Raw genomic sequence first — 25,012 nt, 5'->3', positions numbered from 1 at the left:
CGAGCAAGAACCGCTGTGGTGATGAAGATGTATGAGGAAAGCACGGTGTGCTGTGAGGCACAGTAAGGTGGGCGTACCCCAACGCCTTCCCCCGTCTTCGCTTCGCTATTCATGTTGGACCCTATTGTCATTGTTTGATGTATTTGGGGAGTTCTTGGTTGATAATAATTGAATGGAGTACTCACAAATTCATATAGAAATGAATTTAAATGCCCATCCCTTATCTAGACAAGTGTGTCCAGCTTGCCCATCCTTTTGTCCAGATTCTGTCCAACACGTCTCTCAAAGGTTGTGATCAGACTAACCTACTTGAACAGGTGTCTTGTCTTTCTGAACCTAAGCCTACCTACCTGCCCTGTGTCTGTTTGCTCTCGATAAGTAGGCAATTCTACTTTAATTAGTAGAACAAACCCCTCATCTCATAAATATCTGCACTACAGTGAACTCGAAACAACCAATATCAGTAATCGATTGTTGAACATTGACCCCCAAAAGCCCAATTCAATGTGCCCAATTAAAACATACATTTTGAACATGTATTCCTTATGACCCATCCTCCAAATAAAATTTTGTTGCAGCTATTCCCAGTTCCCCTTCAATTTGGATGCTTTGAACAGAACATGATGCACAATCTAGATTTAAATGTTGATATTAACCCTATGCTTAAATTGTAAAAATCCCCCTAATTCTATTAGGGAATTTGTGTTTTAAGAGGGGATTTATCTCCTCTTTGCTACCCTGGGCACACAAATCCTTTGTTATTATGAAATTCTAAATATGCTTTGAAGGCACACTGCTCCTGATAAGTGCATCTCTAAAAATTGTCCAATCAAATTGTAAGAGATTCGAGAATTCAAAACACCTGAAGTGTTGACTAGTTCTGCTCCGGACTCGTACACTCGGGTCAAGGATCCAGAACCACCTCCAGTACTCCAAATAAAAAGCCAGCCCGGAGATAGGGACGCTGTGGGCTGCGGTAATCAGACCTTGTCTCCAGGCCTGGGCATGAGTCTGCCAGCCAGCCTGCATGGGGAATTGAAAATTATTTTAGAAAAGATTATCTCACCCACACTGTTGGGAAACTGCTTATTCAATTGTGCATTTGATGGGTATCGCGCTACAAAAAGGCTTCATAAAAAAATTAGTTCATGTTTGTGTTAATGGTAATTAATTTTTTTTTCAAACACATTTTGTTAAAATTAAAGCTTAACGGCAAAGTAAAAATGTTTTTTTTTTCTTCTGTAGGTTTATGCAGTTGCTATTTCACACATCTCAAGTGTCTTAGAAGGACTAGGGCCTGTGATACATACTTTATTAAGGTGGCTTAATTATGGTTGCTTGATTGATTAATACTACTACCAGCATTGACTTACACAGGATAAAAAGCTGCTTGTGTGTCTAACGCCACCAAAATGAAGATTGACAAACGCATTTAAGTTGGTTGGCTATCTAACATTAGCACTACAGAACACTTACAGTAATAGATGTATTATATTTTCTATAATTTATAATGTCAAATCATTGATTCAGCTTTTATAGTATGCATGCGGGTGCATCCATTAGGCCTAACCCTAAAAATGGACATAAGGGCCATTATACACAAAGGATAACAACATTGATATCTGTCGGCCTACTGATTAATGTCTGTCATTAACTAAATGCCTTTTGTTTTGCTGCACAATCTTAACCATCGCTACATGGGGGCTTGCCATCATTTGGCTTGGCTGGCTGAAATCTGTGAAAGGAAAACGAAATACCGTTGTTTAAGCTAGGCCTGCACACTATCCACAAAGGTAAAAAGAAGCCTGTTTTTGTGACATGACCGGCAGACACATTTTTTTCACTTAACGTTTGATTAACGTTACCTGCTAACCCAAAACTGCCAGTTACTATTAAAGGCAGTTTGAGTCTATTTAAATCTTGTCCAATGTTTTTAAAACCTTTTGTGGGTTTAACTCTGGATTTGGACCAGGCTCTATCCATATTGCTTCCATGTTATCCACCATCCCACTATTCATCAAAAGTACGCTGTTTTAGGGTTTGGTTTTTCTTTAATACAGTTCTGTCAACGGCCTCTTGACAGACTGGAGGCAGCTGTCATCTGAGTGGAATGCTTGTCTTCCGTGAGCGGCCGTCCTGGGACGCAGTACCCAGGAACAGCAGTTGTTCCATCGCAGTACCCAGGAACAGCAGTTGTTCCACCAGCCCCAGCACTTTATTTTGACGCATGTCAATACCAGGTCTGCAGATGTACATTCTACTACTGCAGCCCCTAAAGCATAAGGCCCAGAAATGAAGCCTATGGAACATTTGATTTTCTTATGGGAGTTACCTTGGTGGCTTGTGTAAAGCCCAAACACTGTGTGTGTGTGTGTGTGTGTGTGTGTGTGTGTGTGTGTGTGTGTGTGTGTGTGTGTGTGTGTGTGTGTGTGTGTGTGTGTGTGTGTGTCTGTCCCCCCCCCCCTTATCCCACACACGGCTCTGCCAAAAGAAGAGCACAGAGTTGGCTCTTGATGCTGACGGCGATTAGCCTCAGCTGTACCAGTTATGTCAGGAGAGGCTTTGTGAGACGACGTGTTGGCATTTCTTCATTATTATTCTTTTACACCCCTGTGTAACGAGAAAGGAGCGGAGCCCAGCGAGGCTCTCTCTGTGAGGCAGTTATCCAGATGAAGAACAGTTTGTTCTTCATTCAGTTTGTTCTTCAAACCGATGAAAGAATTCGCTGGTGGTGTTGGGCTCAGAGGAAGAACGCAGAAACAAATGTAGGGACATCTGCTGCTGATTGATCCGCCTCTCCCCTGGACGATCCCACACCCTGCCTGGCCTGCAGCTGTGTGTGGCACAACCACATATTTTAAACCGCTAATTGATTATGGGTTGATCGTCTGACTGTGTATAAAAAGAGTCGAAATTTAGTTTTTTTTGGACATGAATCCAATCCAAGTATTTAATGTAGTTAAAGGGATAAAGTTAGTGACAATAACAATGAAACAAACACGTAAGATAACCTTTTGTGCAGTTGGTATAACTGCATGTTTACCACTAATTAGTGGGTTGGTAAGACTCGGGCCAGGGTGCTGACAGGGGGGGATGATTTCACCAATTTCATCCAAGCCTACATTTCCTTGCCACTCGAAAATGAGGGTTTTATGATTTTTGTCCGTCTAAAAATACCCCTTCAGGCATTTTCTACAGATCTACCAACAAACAACCCTGAGGGTTTTAGTTTTTTCCGTTCACTTAGGAAGTAAGTTTACCATTCTAATTAGCCATGTTGAAGCACAAAGCTTTAACCATCTGCTTACTCCCCAAGAACCCCGGGGAACACAAACAGGCTTGGCACTAATTGGCTCTAGCACTTTGGACAAGAGATGCTCAAGATGTATCCGTTGTATCCACAAATGAAAAAACCTGCCTATGTTTGAAGTGTACGCTAGGCATGAGTCCTAAGCTTGTGAGTGTTGTTATTGTATAGACAGACGGGGGCCTGTGTAGTATAGTGCATAATAAACACATGTCCACCACCTTTACTGTACTATGCGGATGTAATGGAATCATGTCTTCATCCGTTTGCTTTCAGGCACTCACTCTCACATAGTAGGGAATGCGGTGTGTACCACCAATCGCCCCTCCATCCTTCTCCTCCTCCTTGTATTCCCAGCCACAGGGAGTGAACACACACACACACACACACACACACACACACACACACACACACACACACACACACACACACACACACACACATCCCAAGCCCCCCCCGAACCAAACCCAATCTTCCCTGCACTCTCCCTGTACCCCACAGGGGGCTGGCCCTACCCTTATGCGCCCAGCACTCTGCCAGACAGAGGACAACATTTCCCAGACTAGATAATGTACAATCCAACCCTGCTTAATAACTTCTCTTTTCTCCTTCTCATCATGCTAGTTATATTATTAGATAGCGCATTTTAACCTCATGGACATTGGCTCCAATGTGTTGATGGTTGGTTTTCAATGCTCTGTGATTGGCCTAAGATGGTGCCAGGTGATGTCATGCGATGTCTGCTTCTGGAGCCGTCTAGGGCTGGAAACTGTATTGATTTCATATCACTATCACAACATGAGGGAGTGCAATTTCCAAATCGTGAAAGATACTGTTTCTTCAGTTGCATTATCATCGAATGTGATTTTGAAACAACTTTATCCTGATATGAATACTAACACAGAGTTTGTTCCTCATTAATTGATAACTTCAATTGAGAATTGCAAGTAAATCCAATCGGTAATGAGGACACATTTCCCCATACTTGAAGGCAGAATTGGGGACCCTGCTGGGCTGGGTGGAATATCACCATGTCAGTATTAATCAAGCTTGTTTTAACATCATACAATGAAGCAATTGGGGATTCCAACTGTGCTCATCAAGCAATATAAACAGAAAATGTCACTGAAAGGCAACAATGAGCCCACCCGTGTGCTCTTGTCGTGAGATGCAATGAGAATACTTGACTTATTATTATTAATCTGAATCTGCAGTACATGTGCTCCCCATCCTGCATACAAGATGCTGAAGTAGGGCTGGTCGTACATTTTGTTTTTCAATGAACAATCTGTAATGCTAATATTTTAATGGCCTCATTTATAATTAATTAAGGTTCAACACTGGTTGAGCTACTGTACTCCAATACAAATCCCCTGTCTACTGTAAAAAGGCACATTCTGCAAACCTTAGGCTAGGCCAGGATGGGTACTTGCTGCTGCTAGTCTATTTTCCACCAGCCTTCTGCTTTTTAAATTGAAGAAGAGTATTCTTTTGCAGGGCTATAATGTTATAATGTATGGAAATTAGCTTGTTCACTATATATATGAGTTATGGCTCAAGTCATGTAGCCACAATGTGCCAAAAGTAATAAAGTCAAAATGAGCAGTATGTCGAATCCAGATCTATATACATAAATGCAGACCTATTGAAGTACACGTTTTAAGTGTTCCCTCATATGCTAAAAGGTGTGTGTGTGTGTGTGTGTGTGTGTGTGTGTGTGTGTGTGATGACTTCATACAACATGTGCCCTCGTGCATTGATCATAATGTGTTGACATAACCGAATGCGCACACTCCCAACACAGTCCACTGTCTCATACACAAAACTACTTGCCTGCTCACAAACTCACCGGCATATTTAGACAGTGCACATCATCCGATGTCCAGTGGAGAGAAATAATCATAAATAAGAGAGCTACAATATTCTTAAACCTATAATTCACGTAATATTATACAACAGAAATCTGCAATTCACTTTTTTACCATATTTTCTTGAAGGCGCTGTGGGTAAGATTCACAGTTCTAATTGGAGTCTGATTAGTCAGTGTTAGTGTTCCTCTGCTGCAGTGCTCATCAGGAACAGTGCTGAAGGCTCAGGGGTCCAAACCATCCCATCCGCTCCTGTTAAGACTCAATCAGCCACTTAAGAGTGTTATGGTAGGATCACTGGCAGGGCTGAGATCGAGGCTCCGTTAAGCCCCCCACACAATGGACACACAAACACACCATAAAACCAGCTTTTCACAGGGGGTGAGAGAGCGGGAGACAGATGGCCAGTTAATCAAACCAACCTGCTGAACGTTACCACACACACACACACACACACACACACACACACACACACACACACACACACACACACACACACACACACACACACACACACACACACACACACACACACACACACACACACATTCTGTTCTTTGACCTACCGCATTACCTTTGGCTGAGTCATTTCCAACCAGCAGAAATGCATGCTGTTATCTGAAATGACCTAATAAATTATTACCTCATTCATTCGAGTGCTTATTGAAGCAATTTAAATCCTTAATTTCATTCATCTTCTCTTATTCAAAAATCACCTGTCCAGTAGAATCCTAATTAGACAGTGTACGCTTTGGATTGAACGTATTATTGTAACGATTGTATTTTGAGGTTGAGCATGATCTTGGTGCAGAGCTTTGTTTTGATGAAAATCATTTTTAACATGGCTCTTGCTGTGAACCTCAATGAGATTGTTGTCGGAGTGCTTCTGTTGTGTTACTCTGCATTAACATCACAGATTGTATTGTGTTAAATCACGCAAAACTGCTGTGTTCTATTAGTAGCACATGCATGAGAATGTAGTCTCATTTGGTGTGTGTGTGTGTGTGTGTGTGTGTGTGTGTGTGTGTGTGTGTGTGTGTGTGTGTGTGTGTGTGTGTGATGGCGTTGAGCTGTGTGACCCAGCCCTGCAGCTCCCAGCAGGACTAATGAATCATGGGAACTGGCGCTCCTCCAAAGCTTACCCCTCACACACGCCAGAGAAATGTTTAGATGTTTAGCCCATTTGCAACCATTGCTACTTATTTATTTACTTAGGCTTGAGGGCTTTAAAGGTGCTGTTGGTAAGATTTAAGAACTATAATTTGAGTGCAGTTTATTAGAAATACCATTCGTCAGCTACAGTGAGTGAAATACAGTGAGTAATATCTAACCTGGTTGACTACGCCTGCCTCTGTATGAGACTATTTCGATTTTACACAGCTCCCGGCCCATTTCTGACCAATCAGGTCCTCTCTTCCCTGATAGGTTTGTGTGCAATTCATCTTGCCTGTCAATATGTACACACACAGCGTTATCATAGCTCCACAAAACTTCTCAATGCCAGAGAAACATGCAGAGGGAGTTGAGAGGGAGGGCGTGTTCATTTTGGGTTGTATGTTTTCAAAATCTTGCTCTTTTCTGCTCTCTTTGCCACTCTCAGATCTTGTCTACAGCAGCTTCAAGGGCCTCATACAAGGTCAACATAACCCCAAAAAAGGCACACTCTATCTGTCATTGTATTTAAAAGTAAAGATCACCCAGTCCCATTCCAGGTGTTCTGATGAGGTTCTCATGATGGGACAATCTCCCGACCTGCCTCCATTGAGCCAGTATCGGCGAGAGAGGACGGGAAAACCGTTCTGGAGCATTCTGGTCTTGCAGTAAATTCTTCAGACAAAGCCGCTGCAGCGTCTCCAATTAAAAAAATACGGAGATGACATGTTTTCGATATTCCAAAAAACGTCCTCTTGATGATGTTGTTGTTCGTAGTGCTGGGGGGAGAACGGGAGTCATGTTTTGGTAGACATAGATATACGTATATATGCAGAGAGATATTGATAGATATCAGATCTAGCCCAAAGCAACGGTTTCTGCCGCTGTTATTACTGCTGCTTGCTGGTGGGCCAACCCCCTGATTAACTAACTCCTCCAAGCCTCATCTTCTCGTTCCCCTCCATCTCTCTGCATCCGTTTATCCCTGCTGGGTCTTTACACATCCACTTCCTGACCCACCTCTAAACCAGTAACCCCCCCCCCCCCCCCCCCCTCTTCTCCCCCATACAGGCTGGAGTGGGTGGAGATCATTGAGCCGCGCACGCGGGAGCGCATGTACGCCAACCTGCTGACGGGCGAGTGCGTGTGGGACCCGCCGGCCGGCGTGCGCATCAAGCGCACAGGCGACAACCAGTGGTGGGAGCTGTACGACCCCAACACCTCGCGCTTCTACTACTACAACGCGGCCACGCAGCGCACCGTGTGGCACCGGCCGCACTCCTGCGACATCATCCCGCTGGCCAAGCTGCAGACGCTCAAGCAGCACGCCGACGCCGGCGCCACATGCGTCTCCCGTCCCACCAGCGGCGGAGGAGGTGGAGGTGGTGGCAGCGGAGGGGGAAGGACATCCGGAGACAACAGCCCCGGGCGCAACAGCGGGGTGAGCCGCGAAGGCAGCACCTCCTCGTCCCTGGATCAGGAGGCCGACAAGCAGGGCAGCCGGGGCGATGAGCCGGAGAAGTAAGTGGGGGTCTTTCTCCTAGTGCTGCGTTGTGCTGCTGGGCATGCAAGAGCAGGATCACGCGAGAATCCAATCCTGACTGGCTTGAAGTTGAAACTCGAAGGCCGCTTTATTTTCAATTCCAAAATATCTTCCAGACAAACTCAGGAATCGAAATTGCGATTGTCTCCAATAAGGGAAAAGAAAAGATTTGGTCAAATTAAAATAAGTAATATTTACAATAAATAAATTCTAAATTGTGCAAAATTAAGAAGAATATCATTATGTGCAAGTTGTGCGCTTGTAGCCCGGACACATCAGCGTCCGGTGAGGATCTACGTGATGGATGGTGATCGACGTTGTTTCTTCCAATCACCAAGGGGATGCCCTTTTCAAAAAACGATTTTAAAGGGCAACCAGATGGTTGATGGTGTAGTGAAGTGCTGGTGGGCCATTGATTGTGTAGGGAGCCTACGTGTTCGCTGCCCAGTGATATGCTAAGCTAAGCTCACCTGTTCCAGGTTTTTATTTTTACTCATACATTTGCTAATGTCATGTGATCGGTTCATCCTTTAAAATGTTGTTCTGCAGATCGCCCACGCAGAGAGTTTATCACTTGATTATGATCTGTGAATCGCTGCAATGGTGGATAATAAAAAAGAGTTTAATCAGTACTGAGATAAATCCGCCAACACCCTGGCAGCTCAGAAAGACGTGAGATGTGAGGGAAGTTATTCTGGGTAATGTAGCCACAGCGGATCAGGAAGAAGCATCACTGATAGCGTGTGAAAAATTGCAAATTGCCATAAAGCACAATACTACTCGTATCAAGTACAACCTGGGGCCAAGGATGTACTGCATTTATATAGCTCTTTTTGTAACCAGTGGCCACCCAAAGCGCTTTGCATTATTGCCTAGCATTCACCCATTCACACACACACATTCACAGGTGCTTTGCATAGGGACAACTCGACAGTGCTGGCGATCGAACTAGCAACCCTCTACCAGCCACCCCGCTCTACCTCCTGAGCTACTGCCGCCCTAGGGTGAAGGCTGCATGAAACAGGGTTTATTTCCCCCCTGTTCAGTCTCGTCACACAGGACACTGCAGAGACAACGGGGGAAAAGCCAGGGCTGAACGTGACTCACGCTCCACCTTTTGATTTCTGTCTCTATCCTCGGCTGGCTTCGCAAGGGCGTTGTTTAACGGCAAGGTCGTGGCGGAGCCTGCAATGTTCTCTTCAAGCGCTGCACCTAATTGGTTCAACGTAGCCTCCATCGTCTGCTGCCTTATCGTCACAGGCTTCTAACCCGACTTAATTCACCGGAGAGAGGTTCCCGGGGACGGCTAGGATGGCAGCTAGCGCCACGAAGGAACGCTATGGGCCTTTCAACGTTCCTCGAAGGATGATTTGATGAATGCGTTCATGTTCGTGTCTCCTAGTCAAAGAGCCAGTCTTTCTGGCGTGCTAAACAAGGAGGAAACGGCACACTGCCTGTTTCCCCTCCCCTTCTCTTCCTACTGTCCTGAGTGAGCATCAAAGTGGGATTTTCATTATCACTATGCCAGTCAATTCCCTCTTTTATCCCGTTTTCCTTCTCGTTATCTCGCTCACTCTCCGTCTCTCTCAGCAGGCTTGATAGTCATTGCCGCAGGGCACATATAATTATAAAATCAATTCACATAAAACATTGTGAGAATAACATGGTAAATAAAGAACTGTGTGTGTGTGTGTGTGTGTGTGTGTGTGTGTGGGGGGGGGGGGGGGGCTCTTTCATCGCGTTCTATCCTCCATTTCTCCTTATCACTTTAATCACTCTCACTCTTTATCACTCTGTCCACTTTATCCATGTGTCTCGTATTGATTGGCACCTCTCGTCTCTTGTCTCTTCTCTGCTTCCCGTCTTGCTCCCCCCCCTCCCCCTCTCTCTCTCCCCCCCTCTCCTGATCTCCCTCTTCCTGTCTCCCTCTCTCCCCCTCCCTCTTCCTCTCCATCTACAGCTCTCTCCCCCTCCCTCTCCATCTCCATCTCTCCCCCCCCCTCACTCCATCTCCCTCTCCATCTCTCTCTCTCGCCCTCTCCCTCTACCGTCAAACTCGTTTTTTGCTGAAATCTGCCGCAGTAATTCTGCAGTGATTGGTGGGTACCTCTGGCTGGGGTCACAGTGTCCTGTACGCCGTGTACACACCCCCGCACCGACCCGCCACACACATTAAACACTCGATAAACAGTCACTCCTGTGGTGCTTTGTGCAGGGCACTCTGCAACATGTTATGCAAGTGTGTGGAATTCAATGAAACCCATCGTTGCACGTCTTTAGCACCAATCACACTGAATAACGGTTTGTCGGGTAAGAAATGAACAAGTAATACCAGCTTAAATGTGATTTATGTTTTCTACGATCAAGGCACTGCCAAGACGTTTTTAAATCTCTTATTACAAACATTGTTATGGGTGATGGAGATGGCTCAAACAGCATTTGTTTACCATCCTAAACACTTAATTATGCATCTGTCACATGCAAGGGTACATCCCATATGCATTATGAATACAAGCACAAACTAATGTCACTTGTCAATAATAAATTGTTAAAGGTTATTTTTATTAACACACATTTTATTAATGTGTGTGTGTGTTCAGGCAGTTTATCAGGCAGTTTGTCAGGCCCTTGCTCACGGATAGCAAGTTGATCTCTGGATTCCTCAAAATAGTCACAACACGCACGCAGAGGATCCTGTTTAATCGTGGGGGAGTTATGGCGCGGGAAGGGAGCGAATAAACAAGTTTGAGCTCTCAATGATGGGGAAGGATAATTGAATCTATTGCAGAAGGACCGACGGGTCGCGAGAGGTCAGACCTGCTGGATGCAGACGAAGAATATACGATGCGATACATCATAACACCACATATGATATTAACATGGTGTTAACATTTACCACTGATTCTTAGAGACTGCCCATTGCTCGTGCCTCCGTCAAAACAAACCGTGTATCGTATATGCGTGTTCAGACGTCTTTTTGGTTGTCTCACCAGGGATACCGAATGCTGCTTCAACCCCTATTTGCATTCAAGCAGGCCATTCGCTGGGTCTACAACTTCATGTCTGTTCTCTGTCACTTCCGACTGGGCTATTGCATACATTTCCATATGACTGTCCTATATTCTAACCTCTAATGCACCCACACACCCAATCCCTCCTGTCACGTTCGGGAGGCGCATCATGTCACCCACACTGGTTTGCTTACTGAACCAAGGGTTTACCGAACAGACAGATTCACGTTGGATCACGCACTACGTCCACTTTGCCTGTAAATGGTTGGGATTGTACTGATTGAGTAGTACTGATTGAGTAGGGAGTCAGAGAGAGTGACGGAGAGAGAGTGTGCAGGGGAGACACAAGCTACATCGTTACATGGTGTAGGTGAGCAGTGGAAGTCGAATAGAAAATGGAGGAAGGTGATGGATGGAGGTAGATGTCAGAGAGTAAACATTGTACATTTGAAGGGCAAAACTAAACGATAAATTCATCCTGACCTGATGAAAGGGAAGGAATGGAGATGCAGAGGGAGAGAAATTCAAAATAAAGGGAAATGGAAAGTGAAGAGCAGATATAAAAATGTCTCTCAGCCTGGTGGATCTGTGGCATATTGTGCTGTGCATGCCAGGGTGCCTTTTTAAAGTGTGTGTGTGTGTGTGTGTGTGTGTGTGTGTGTGTGTGTGTGTGTGTGTGTGTGTGTGTGTGTGTGTGTGTGTGTGTGTGTGTGAGAGAGAAAGATTAGAGAGAGAGAGAGAAATTGAAACGCACACTTCACATTCTGTCCCTCAGACATTAGCTCTCTCTTCCCACTGTTGAGAACAGCTCTTCAGACCACCGGGCCCAACAGTGAAACCATTTTAAGAAAGCGGGGGAACGCAGGGGATCTGGAAATCAATTTCACACCTTCCATCCTCTTTTTTCTTTTCTTCTCCTCTTCCTCTCCTAATGCCCTTTACATCCCTGGCTCTCTTCCTCACCTATTCTTCTCCTGGTGTCACCAAGAGGAAGGATTTAAAGAGTACAAAAAGGGGTTGTGTGGTGAGGCGCAGAGCGAGACTGGAGGCTATATTATTGGTGAAGGCTGCAGCTGAGCCAAGGGTTTTAAACAGGCTCCTCTGCCAGGGGCCAGGCACTGTCAGCAGAAATACTGGGGCTTGGAGACCCGACCACCTCTATTCATTGTATTGTTTCAGGCTGTTTACACATTACTCTCTCCAGGAACAGGCTAGCATGCAGTACTACCTCCTGAATGTAGGGCTTTGAGTTGATTAAGTAATTGCAGTAATCCCTGGCGGTTGTCTGATACTTTGGAATGCCGATCGCCTTCATTGTCGATTCAATAGTTTGACCTCAAACTGTGATTTAAAAAAACGTAGATCTCACTGCAATGGACAGAGAACAGAGCGTTTGGGAAATGAATTGGCTTCACTCTTTGGGTAAACAATTTATTCTGGCTTCCTCGTGAGAATCTATTTGGAAGAATGAAGCCTCTGCCACTCCATTGTTTTAAGTTTAAGGAAGTGCTTTGTATCCCCTGTTGCTTTTCAAATTGCTACTACACCAGATTTTAAGGACTGAGCGTGGAACATTATCAATCACTGTACCTGTAGTTACATTCCCACCTTAGGATTGATTGAGGATGACCTTTTAACCTGAATAATACATCCTCAAAGCCCTTTTTGTTTTGTGGACACAGTGTTACAGTTACCTCATTCCCTTGAAGTGCCGATTACCAGCCCTCTTTAATGCTGGATGTACGTGGCTACTTGCTATGCAACTCCACGCTACTCTCGCTTTGTAGTTGTCATTAAGTTCATTGCGGTGGGTTCATTATTTTTCCGACGGCTCTTCATTATTGAGTCCATTTATAAATTGAGTTCACACCAAGCAGTCGGCACCAGCATCCGGAAAGCACATTGAGTCGCGTTCATCTTATTCCTAGATTATCGGCGTGTTGATTTATACAGTATTTTTTCCTCTGCTTTAAGTTGTAACACTCTGTATGTCCCTGGGTATCACTGGGTCTCACTATCTCCCCAAAGGCACGCCTGTAGAGATAAAAGCTGCTGCCGCACTATCGATCTTGACAGGAAAGCTCTTTGTCTTTTGTTTTTTTGTGTCTTGTAGAGAATCTAATTAATTAAATTGCTTTGTCTCTGTCTCCTCTCCTTTTTATTCTTCTTGTCCTCTCTCCTTACTCCTCCTCTCCTCTCTCTCCTCTCCTCCCCCTCTCCTCTCTCCTCTCTCCTCTCCTCTCTTCTCTCTCCCCTCCCTCTCTCCACTCTTCCTCTCTCCTCTCCTCTCCCTTCTCTCCTCTCTCCTCTCCTCTCCTCTCTCCTCCCCCTTTTCTCCTCTCTCCTCTCCCTTCTCTCCTGCCTCTCTCCTCTCTTCCTCTCTCCTCTCCCTTCTCTCCTCTCTCCTCTCCCTTCTCTCTCCTCTCCCTTCTCTCTCCTCTCCCTTCTCTCTCTCTCCTCCCTCTCTCCTCTCTTCCTCTCTCCTCTCCTCTCCCTTCTCTCTCCTTTCCTCTCCCCTCCCTTTCTCCTCTCCCTTCTCCCCTCTCTCCTCTCCCTTCTCTCTCCTCTCCCTTCTCTCTCCTCTCCCTTTTCTCTCTCTCCTCCCTCTCTCCTCTCTCCTCTCTTCCTCTCTCCTCTCCCTTCTCTCCTCTCTCCTCTCCCTTCTCTCTCCTCTCCCTTCTCTCTCCTCTCCCTTCTCTCTCTCTCCTCCCTCTCTCCTCTCTCCTCTCTTCCTCCCTCCTCTCCCTTCTCTCCTCTCCTGCAGGACGTCTCCCTTCCGATGGAACACCGGCACCAAAGAGCGCATGCTGATCAAGGTGACGGACCGCGAGCCCAGCTTCCTGTCCCATCAGGGCAACGGATACTCCCCCTGCGACCCCCCGCCTAACCCCATCGACGCCCCTGCAGGCGGCGGAGGCTGCGGGACAGGCCCCCGCACTCGCCGCTCCTCCGGCGGCGGCAACCCCCCGGCCAATGCCACCCCCTCCTGCGACCCGGACGCCGGCTCGCCCACGCCCTACGGCGAGCGGCGCCAGCAGTCGCCCTTCCTCAAGCGGGCGGAGCTGGGCGGCGGCGGGACCTACCGCCGCCCCTCGGGCTCCGACTCGCAGCCGGCGTCGCCGCGCTACGCCTACGACCCCCCGCTCTACGAGGAGCCCCCCTCCGACTACGGGGCCCCGCCCATCTACGAGGAGCCCCCCTCCGACATCATGCACCTGGCGTCGGACCCCGGCTCGGCCTACTACGGCACCGCCGCGGGCCGCTCACCCGCCCGCAAGTCCCCGTCCCCGCTGTACCACTCGCCCAAGCAGGGCGCCTCGCCGTACGGCCAGCTGGTGCTGACCCGGCAGAAGTGTCCCGAGAAGAGCCAGAGCCTGGAGTACAGCCCGGCGGGCAAGGAGTACGTCAAGCAGCTGGTGTACGTGGAGCAGTCCTCCTGCAGCCCCCGCTTCCGCACCGCCGACCGCCTGCTGCGCTACGGCACCACCGGCGGCGGTGGCGGCGGCGGCGGCGGCGGCGGTGCGGTCCCCGGGGGCTACAGCAGCTCCTCCTACGGGGGGTCCTACACGCTGCAGCACAGCCAGTCCCTCATCCGGGACCCCCGGCTGCTGCTGGACTACGGCGGGGAGGGGGACGGCGGCCGGCTGCTCTACGAGGACTCCATCTCCTGGTCGTCCTCGGCGCACAACCACTCCATGACCACCTCCTCCTCCTCCTCCACGGGGGCCGGGGCGGGTGGAGGGGGAGGTGGCGGAGGCCCCTTCTCGCCGGGCAGCAACCGCAAGCGCAAGAGCCGCAAGCCGTCGCTGCCCCAGGAGCTGGGGCGCTGCGGCGGGGAGGCGGAGCGCGGCACGGCGGGCACGCTGTCGGAGGCCATGCTGGCCCAGGCGCGGCTGGCCTGGGAGGCGCAGCGGGTGCTGAAGCAGCGCAGCAGCTGGGACTCCGGCCCCGGGGTGGGGGGCTCGGCCGCCACCGTGGCGCTGGGCGGCTGCAAGGGCGACGGCTACGAGAGCGACGGCGCGCTGCCGGGCCCGCTGCCCGGGCCGGTGGTGCGGGCGCTGAGCGAGGACGAGGCGCTGGCCCAGAGCGACGGCCACCTGCACCACCACCACCACCACCACTGGAAGCGCAGCACCTTCGACCGCCTCGGCTTCCCCCAGGCGCTGCTGGAGAAGAGCCTGTCGGTGCAGACCAGCCTGGCCTCCCCGGAGCCCTTCCTCCACCCCTCACAGGTAACAGCCTTCCTCCAGCCCTCCTCCAGCCCTCACAGCTAACACCCTTCCTTCACCCTTCCTCCACCCTTCCTTCACTCTTCCTCCACCCTTCCTCCAGCCTTCCTCCAGCCCTCCTCCACCCCTCACAGCTAACACCCTTCCTCCACCCTTCCTCCACCCTTCCTCCAGCCCTCCTCCACCCCTCACAGCTAACACCCTTCCTCCACCCTTCCTCCACCCCTCACAGCTAACACCCTTCCTCCACCCTTCCTCCACCCTTCCTCCACCCCTCACAGCTAACACCCTTCCTCCACCCTTCCTCCACCCTTCCTCCACCCCTCACAGCTAACACCCTTCCTCCACCCGTCCTCCAGCCGTCCTCCACCCCTCCCAGGTAACACCCTCTACAGGCTTGCGGGTGGGCCGGCGGGTGTGAATTCATGCGTTGTTCCTCCTCACATGGCGACAGGATCCATCACAAAGTGGGGGCTCTGCTCATAAAACAGCTACAGCGACACCCTGTCGTTAGAATGTCATCCATATTTGATGAACACTGACTTGCTGATATAACGGTGAAAGCCACTGTCAATCAGCTAAGGGGCCTTAACACTGTAGTATCTCAGTTCTTTGTCATTTTTAGTTATTTATTATTATTTATTTTTCAAAACACAATGCAGCAATGGGATTTGAAAGTGACCCTTTGTGCAGCAGTATATTTCTAGCAAATGTTGACAATGCAGAAATGCATTGAGGCGGTTGTGCGTCCTTACTTTTAAGACATTTTTTGAATTGACAAATTAATGATGGTTATTCACGTGCACACAAACACACACATACGAACACACGCACACGCAAAGACACACACACACACGACCACCCACAGGCCTGCTGTGCTGGTGGTTTCTGGGTAATTGCCGTAGACTGGTCCACATAAATGCTGAAGTAGCAGGACATTGGCTGCGATAAGACTCCATTGATTTCAGGGAGCAACACAGCAGTTGATTAATTAGTACTAGTAGCTCTAGTTCAGGAATAACTTTTACAAATACTTTGGAAAACTTAAACAGACGTCCATTTTCCTTTCCACCATTAAGCCCTTTTGTAAATGTTTGTTTTGATACATGAATTGATATGTTTCTTGGTATGCTTCTGCACACCAAGATTTGGCTTTTAAATGCTGAACAACAGTAGATCTGCAATAATTGGTTTTATAATCTGTTTTCCCTCTCCCCCACTCTCTCTCTGCATCTCTATCTCTGCCTCGCTGTGTACCTCTCTGTCTCTCGCCCCAGTCTGAGGACCTGGGGGCGTGTGCCCAGTTTGAGGCCAGCAGAAACGCCCGCAACATGATGCCCAGTGCCAGCTGTGGCGTCTTCCCAGAGTTCACCCTGAGGAAGCCGTCCTCCGAGACGGACATCGAGAACTGGGCCTCCAAGCACTTTAACAAACACACACAGGTGCTCCAGAGAACTCACTCACTCACTCACCCGCACAATCTGACTCACTCACTCACTCACCTTCTTATGTGCATGCCTGTATAATGTGTACATCCTCTTTATGTTTCCTCTCATGCTTGCATACATTGGTTTCATATGGTTTTCTTGCATACATCATTGAACATTTTTCATTCTTAAAAGAAAATGATATCATAAAAATGAATGTCGTCACTTTTTAATGCATCATCCTTTTTTACCTGTCGAGCACGATACTCTACGACCACGTCTTTCCCCTCTCACTTCCCTCTCCGCTGCCTACACATGCCTCTGCCCTATAGGCTTCTTACCCGAGTGGTTCTCCTGGTTCGACATGCTAGCTTTTTAAACCGTGATGGCTGCTTGGTGAATAAGGCCAACACATCCGGCTGTCTTAACCTCTGTTATGTCCCTCTCGGCCCCTCCCTCTCTGCTCCTCCCTCTCTGCCCCTCCCTCTCGGCCCCTCCCTCTCGGCCCCTCCCTCTCTGGCCCCTCCCTCTCGGCCCCTCCCTCTCGGCCCCTCCCTCTCTGGCCCCTCCCTCTCGGCCCCTCCCTCTCTGCCCCTCCCTCTCGGCCCCTCCCTCTCTGCTCCTCCCTCTCTGCTCCTCCCTCTCTGCCCTCCCTCTCGGCCCCTCCCTCTCTGCTCCTCCCTCTTGGCCCCTCCCTCTCGGCCCCTCCCTCTCTGCTCCTCCCTCTCGGCCCTCCCTCTTGATCCCTCCCTCTCGGCCCCTGCCCCTTGGCCCCTCCATCTCTGCTCCTCCCTCTCTGCTCCTCCCTCTCTGCCCTCCCTCTCGGCCCCTCCCTCTCTGCTCCTCCCTCTCGGCCCCTCCCTCTCGGCCCTCCCTCTCGGCCCCTCCCTCTCTGCTCCTCCCTCTCTGCACCTCCCTCTCTGCCCTCCATCTTGGTCCCTTCCTCTCGGCCCTTCCTCTCGGCCCTTCCTCTCGGCCCTTCCTCTCGGCCCTTCCTCTCGGCCCTTCCTCTCGGCCCTTCCTCTCGGCCCTCCCTCTTGGTCCCTCCCTCTCGGCCCCTCCCCCCCTCCCAGGGTCTGTTCCGGAGGAAGGTGTCCATCGCCAACATGCTGGCGTGGAGCAGCGAGCCCATCAAGAAGCCCATGATCGTCACGTCGGACCGCAACGTGAAGCGGGAGGCGGTGGACATCTTCAAGCTCATCCAGACCTTCATGGGGGACCGCCGCTCCAAGACCGAGCCCCTCGTCGTGGCACTGGAGGTCAGTGGTCGACGTGGCGTTTTGGATGTGTTTTTGATGAGTGTAGTCTGAAGGCAGTACTGCCGACGTCATGTATAAAGCTGACAGGCCGGCCATCCTGCATCGTGTGCACAATTCGGTGATGCCCAGAGCACAAAGCGCAAATTTAAGCTTCCTTACAAAAAAATGGAATCCTGTTGTTTATAGCGGAGCACATGTTTTCTTGTGGAAGCATCATTTCCCAGCAAGGTTCAACGGTTTTAAGGCTAAATTATAAAAAAACGATTTATTTTTAAAGGTAACATAGTATACCACCAGGTGTGAGTGTGATTAGCCGTTACAAGCCATTCTGAAAATCGGCCTCTTCTGACATCACAAGTGGGCGTGTCCACCGAGATGTATGACGGATAGACGAGCACCTTCTGCTACAGTCCACTGGGTAGGCTGGTAGTCTGATCTATCCAGCACACATCTAGGCGGACACTCCCACCTGTCTCAGAAGAGGCCGATTTTCAAAACGGCTTGTGACGGCTAATCACACTCACACCTGGTGGTACAATATGTCACCTTTAACTATTGCTCTGAAACACATCCTCCTAAAACATCCTTACGCCGTGCTGCTGCAGTAACAGCCCGTCCACCACTTGCCATGATGCACACGGTTGCGTAATGAATGACACGCGGTGCACCGATGAGGGCCTCGCTGAGAGCTTCCTGGATGAGTAACCCTTAACTCTGGGGCTCTGCCCAGGTGGTGGTGCGCGGCTGGAGCAGCCAGGGCCTGCGCGACGAGCTCTACATCCAGCTGTGTCGCCAGACCACGGAGAACTTCCGCTACGACAGCCTGGAGCGGGGCTGGGAGCTCATGGCCATCTGCCTGGCCTTCTTCCCCCCCACGCCCCGCTTCCACGCCTACCTGGAGGGCTACATCTGCCGCCACACGGACCCCCTCAACGACACCAAGGGTGGGTGTGTGTGGACCGACGGACAGATTTTAAAACAAGACTGAAGACTTTTATGATTGCTTTTGCTCTCTAAATACATTGCACTATCTACAATGCATTTTTTTTACTTTGCCTTTATTTATTTTACGTATCCATTTTATTTTATTATTTCATTTTATTGTATGATTTCGAGTCTGGTTCGTGTATGAACAGTGCTGTAGAAATAAAATTGCGTTGCCTTGCCTAGATAGAGAGACGAGGCTTTAATTTAAGCCTCCCTACTGTGGAGAACGTTGAGTGAGAAGCCTTTCACCACACGCACACGCAGGCATCCATGAAGTTAATGCATATCTGAGAGTATGAGAGCAGGGAAAAAATACTATGTATGGACTAGTATCATTGTCGTGCCCACGCTCCACAAACTTGACTGACTGGCTCCTCCGACAGAGTACTGGTGTTTGTAGGGCTTTCAAACAAAAGGACACACACTCAAAGGAAAACAACAGTTGGTTCTCTCTGCCAATAGGCTTTGAGTCTCTGTCTCCCTCCTCATCCCCTGTTTCTCTCATCCTATTCTGCCTGGGTCACTGCAGCCACATGACCATCAGGAAAGAAACGAAGATAAAGAAGGGTCACCTCCTTTACACAGCAAAGAAAAGTGTGGGTCGCACAGCTTGCAGAATAGATTAATTTTCCAGCACATTGAAAACATGGGGCAGCATAATTATTTTTTTTTTTACGTATTTAATCAATCAAATCAATGATTTAATGTGGATTTATGAAGAGAAACACGAGCGGGTAAATCCTAAAATATTTGAACTACAGACTCCAGCGTTCCTGGCTTAATTTACTGGAGGGTTTTTACTGTAAAACCTCCCTCTCTAATCATCCTGACTTTCTTCATCAATGAGGTAGCAAGGAGTTGGCTTTTAAAATGTGTTTTTTCTTTTGTTGCAGGAGTGGCCATCAGCAGTTACGCCAAATACTGCTACCGTAAACTCACCAAGGCTGCTCTAACCGGGGCCAAGAAGGTAAGTACGATCTATGACGCGTTTCCAAAATTACCAGCATCCTCTTCAGCAGTCCTATTACGTTACCTGAACTCCTGGGGGGAGAGGGCACAGAGCTTGTTCCCAAAACCAAGATCTGAAAGGGGCAGAGTTACACCTCGTTTCCTGTTTCTTGACTCAGATATTCTGTTGAGGTGATACTCATTCAAGCAAGTGGATGACGCATTCAGAAGGAGGTTCCTTTTACCGACACATTGTCTCAGAACGGTGGAGTCAGGACAGGATGTTGTAGCTCGTCTTCCCACGGGGAATAGTTTACTGGCTGAGTTGGTGAAATCTGTTAGCCAACCATGCACTCACAGAGCCCGGCCTCAATTAGCATAATTGGTTGAGAGAAAATATGATGCAAAACAAAGTGAAATGCCCCATTTGCATAGAATTGAGCTTCTCTGTCTTCACAATTGAAGGTATTAAAATAAAGTCTCATGAGTGATCTGAGACTAGCGCCGAAACTTGTTGGACAGAGGACCACGAGAACGGGGCCAATTCCGGTCATGTGTGGTTGATGAAGTGCGGAGGGCAGCCTAATCAAGTTGTCTTTGTCCCGCTGTGATGTGTTGTGACAAGGCTTGTTAGTGGATACATGCCCTCTCACACGGGGCACCCGTCTCGCATGGTAATGAGTCGATTCATCTGACTCCGAGGTTTAAAGGCTCGTTCTATCCACCGCGGCTTAAGGGCGATCGGCACATCTGGGATGCGTTGTTGGGGAAACGCCAACGCAAAGCCTTCAGCGAGACACGCTTTAAGATTGTGGCACTGGCTTCAACATTTGGGATTAAATGTGCAATCCAAGGTTTGTCATTTGTAGATTAAAGACCCAGCTCATGTGAGGGCAGCTGACCCTGAACCAAACCCATGAGACACCCCTTCCTCCGGTGCTCTCTTACTATTCCACATGATAGGAAGACCTGCAGCAAAGCACTGCACTTCAGGACAATCAAGCAGATTTCTGTCAAGTGTTTATTATTACTTATTAGTTTAATTACACAATGTGTGATGCACAATGAACACCTGCAACAATAGTTGTCAAGGTTGTATGTGTAGTATACAAATGCTCCACCAGGGGGAATAGAACGCTTGTCAAACATGACAACATCATACAAAGGGAATGCAATCCAAAAATAGTGTGTGTGCGTGTGTGCCTAAGCGTGGCATGGCTAATGGATGCATCACGGATGTAGCTGCAGTGATAACAGTGCTGGGGTGCTTTGGCACAGTGTCTACCCAGCCTGTGCCAGCAGTCCCCACAGGGTATTAATAGAGGCAGGTTGTCACACAGCGGTTTTACATACACCCACACACAGTAACACACTAACACCAACCCAGTCCCTGACGGGCTCCGGGTGTCTGACTGCTATTAACCTGCTAACCTTTCACAGCAGACGAATGTGCTGTCAGTGGGGTCTCTCCAAGACAGACTTGGGGAGGAGGAGGGCCCATGGCTCCTCTTATCTCATCGACCTCCTTCTCTAAATATAGCTCCCCTTCTGGCCATGGGGGGGAATGGAGAAGTGGGCTCTTTTCTCTCCCCCCGTTCCCTCCTCGAATGTTCCGTAGCTCCTCGTGGGTTTGACCTGCCAATCTCCTGCGCTACTTAGTTAGTGGGTTACATGCTTCGCCTCACCAACGGGTCGATAGTCGATGTGTGGTTGTCATGTGACCAGGGAAACTGTGGCTTTGCGCATTGAATTATTGTCAGGGGAGGAAGCACCCTGTTGCATTCTGGGCCAAGGGGCTCCCATCAACTTGTCATTGGCCCAAAATAACTTTTCAGGTGAAGAAATGGAAATTGTGGAAAATTAGAGTTTGAGAGAGAGCACCATTTTGAAAATAAACAACCAAAATAAAGACTCCCCCCTCTCTGCCTCCTCTCTTCCTACGTTTCTCCGCCATTGAGAAGTGTTGCATTTCCCACACCTCTGATTGACAGGTCAGATGAAATCCCCAGACCAATCACAGGAAAGATGCCCCGATTGCCCACCCTGAAACCCGACCTTCCCCCCCAGAGCCCCAGCTGCTCACACCACCTATTTCCCTGTTTTCCATGACGGCCCGCAGGGCGTGCAGAAGCCGTGTCTGGAGGAGATCAAGCACGCGCAGAACGCCATCTTCAGCCCCTCCATGTTCGGCTCGTCGCTGGAGGAGGTGATGGTGCTGCAGACGGAGCGCTACCCCGAGCGCCAGCTGCCCTGGGTCCAGACGCGGCTCTCTGAGGAGGTGCTTGGGCTGAACGGGGACCAGACAGAGGGCATCTTCAGGTACGCTGCCCACCGGGGGATACTCCAGCCTCCTTCCAGGGGCTGTTTTAACTGGCGCCCCAAACCGGACAGAATCCTTGATTCATTTATGAATTGGTGCCAAATAGTCGAGGTATAAATGTGTCCAATTTATTGAGAGATTCCTAAATAATTCGACTTTTATTCCTTCAATTATTTGTTATTGAAAATGTGTGTCCTATGGCTTAGGGTTAGGGTTTTCTATAGTCCTATCATACATCTGCGCAACAATTATTATTTTTGCATACAACAACAATTTTTGTATACGTGATGATTAGCATAGTAGTTATGCAGGCTTCCCATTTTAATGCTTTAAATGTCCATTTGCAGCGGAAGAATGCAATGCGTTCCATGTTCCGTGTAACCATGTTCCTCCTCCATCAGACCATGTGTGTTCCCATGGTCGGGGGCACACAGGTCTGCGGTAAGGCTCCTCTGTATCAGGCCTGCTGTAGTGGGAGGCCTCCCCTCAGCCTAACCCGTCCTCCGTGTCCCGTCCCCAGGGTTCCAGGGGACATCGACGAGGTGAACGCCCTGAAGCTGCAGGTGGACCAGTGGAAGATCCCCACGGGCCTGGAAGACCCCCACATCCCTGGTACGTCGCTCTCTGGAGACCAGAGGTGGCCCGGAGCACATGGTGTTGGATTTACTCGGGTGTTCCTTGGTCATTGCTGTGGTTGTTAGTGTGTTCTTTCCTCATCGAGTACCCCCGTGATTCACGGCTATGTTGAGTATCTGCTCTCCCCACGCTCAGTCTCCATCTCGCTCAAACGTGAATTTGAAATAAAAATGCTTTATTGGCATTTGAGCTACTTGAACAAATTGCCAAAGCAATAACGGGAAATAACTAAGATGATTTAAAAAAGACAAGGTAATAAAGAAAAACATGCTGTGGAAAAAGTGATTATCAATCAGATTAAGCAGAAGTATCTCTTATTTGATAACATCTGTTATTCATTCTCCCTCTCTCTCTCTCTCTCTCTCACTAGCCTCTCTGCTGAAGCTGTGGTACCGGGAGCTGGAGGAGCCGCTGATCCCTCATGAGTTCTATGAGGACTGCATTACGCACTACGACAACCCCGAGGCGGCGGTGAACGTGGTGCTGGGCCTGCCACACATCAACAAGCTGGTGCTCTGCTACCTCATCCGCTTCCTACAGGTAACGCACACACGGGCGCACGCACACACACACACGGCCGGTGCTGCGCTGCGTTGCATTGATTTAATTTTAAAGCATGATCGTGGGAAAGGAGCACAGTTACCACGGATACATTCAGTGAGACAATGGGTGAACAAGATTCTTATAGGGAAACGTTTGCATTGTGGGTAGTGAAAACAGAGGTCACAAAGGTGAGTAGGAGTGACCATCGTGGAGAGTTTAGGATCGGCAGGAGAGGCTGTTAAGTTCAACTGCAATACACTATTGGGGAAGTGGAAATGTCTGCAAGACTGCAAGCAAGGCTGCAACACAGTTAAAGGAAGCCGATTGGCAAGGTATCAGACCTCGTGGCTACAGTGGGAATGCAACTATCTTAACATCTCTCAGTTAGAGAGACGAAGGGAGGTATCTAGTTCCAAGGAGAATGTAAACAGTTCCTTTTAGATTGACCAGTAATTATATAATCAAAGTTAATGTAATATCTGTAATTGTATGTTATAGTTATGATTAATATTTCCATGACAACATCAAAATAACAAAATAAAATCAAAATAAAGCAGTAAAATAAAGCAGTAACCAAACACTTAAAATCCAGCGAGAGCAGGAACCATTTCAGGTTAGAATGTTAAGTGCCGTTTCATTCGGTGAAGTTACAAACTTGAACAACATGGAAACAAGAAAGGGCATGTTTGGCAAGAGTCCTGTTTTGGGTTCTGGCCCCGTCGTTTTATTTTGAGTCCGGCAGGGTTACTATGAATAAATTGTACTTTTCTGCACCATGAAAACTGAAAAGATTCAAACAGGAACCAAGTCGATGGATCTCCATGGATTCCTTAAAGTGCCCTCTTATAGTGGCCACTTACACCTCAGCTTTGAAGAACGAACAAATGCCCATTAAAAGGAAATTAGACTGACAATATAATATATATTTTTAATTCTTAGTTTAGCTGTCGACAAAGACAACTAAACTAAAGACGCACAACACCGCTGAAATGGAGGTGTGTGTGTATCTGTGTGTGTGTGTGTGTGTGTCTCTGTGTGTGTGTCACTGCTGCTACTTCAAACTGGCCACCTGGCCCACCAATCAGCAGGGACGACACCCACACATCTGGCCAATCGCACACAAAGACCCAACTCACCAAATCAATCGATGTAACAGGGAACCCAAAGGACGGCAACACAAATAGAGCAGGCCGTCATAACGCATAACGTGTCCTTGTGTGCGTGTGTGTCGCCGCGGCAGGTGTTCGCCCAGGCGGCCAACGTGTCCTACACCAAGATGGACGTCAACAACCTGGCCATGGTGATGGCGCCCAACTGCCTGCGGTGCCAGTCGGACGACCCGCGCATCATCTTCGAGAACACGCGCAAGGAGATGTCCTTCCTGCGCGTGCTCATCCAACGGCTGGACACCAGCTTCATGGACGGGATCCTATAGCCCCCCCACCCGTGACCGACAGTGTACCGGACAAACACTCAACCTGTGCTACCTGATGATGGCCCCGCGCTAACGCTAACGCTAACACCGCCCCCACCACCTACCCCCCTAGTACAGGGACGCTGTGGTGCACCATGCGTTATGCGTGCACCATTAAGTCACAGGATACACAGACCGGCACACACACACACATATATTGGCAGGGATGTCACGATTAGAAAAAATAAAAAATATAAAAATATAAAAACATAAGCAACGCGCTCACAACATCAAATGTTATGACCTGGGGGTAAAAAGAAACATTTGCCTTTTGCCGATTTGTTTGTATTTTTTTTTGAAAGCTCAAT

At 48.7% G+C, this 25,012-nt stretch overlaps 1 protein-coding gene across 1 annotated transcript; it reads left to right on the top strand.

Moving 5' to 3' along the window:
• Window positions 1-27: 27 nt before the first annotated feature.
• Window positions 28-24,665, top strand: arhgap39 (Rho GTPase activating protein 39; the record flags this gene model as incomplete). The annotated part of the gene is made up of 11 exons (XM_079740041.1): window positions 28-62; window positions 7,399-7,848; window positions 13,646-15,113; window positions 16,388-16,552; window positions 17,611-17,796; window positions 18,527-18,740; window positions 19,677-19,750; window positions 21,851-22,050; window positions 22,572-22,663; window positions 23,058-23,227; window positions 24,471-24,665. 11 exons carry the CDS (start codon window positions 28-30, stop codon window positions 24,663-24,665), a joined length of 3,249 nt encoding a protein of 1,082 aa, XP_079596167.1.
• Window positions 24,666-25,012: the final 347 nt, after the last annotated feature.

This window comes from Pollachius pollachius (genome assembly GCF_949987615.1).
Source record: "Pollachius pollachius genome assembly, chromosome: 7".
Classification (NCBI taxonomy): Eukaryota; Metazoa; Chordata; class Actinopteri; order Gadiformes; family Gadidae; genus Pollachius; species Pollachius pollachius.
This window is presented reverse-complemented; position numbering and strand designations above follow the sequence as displayed.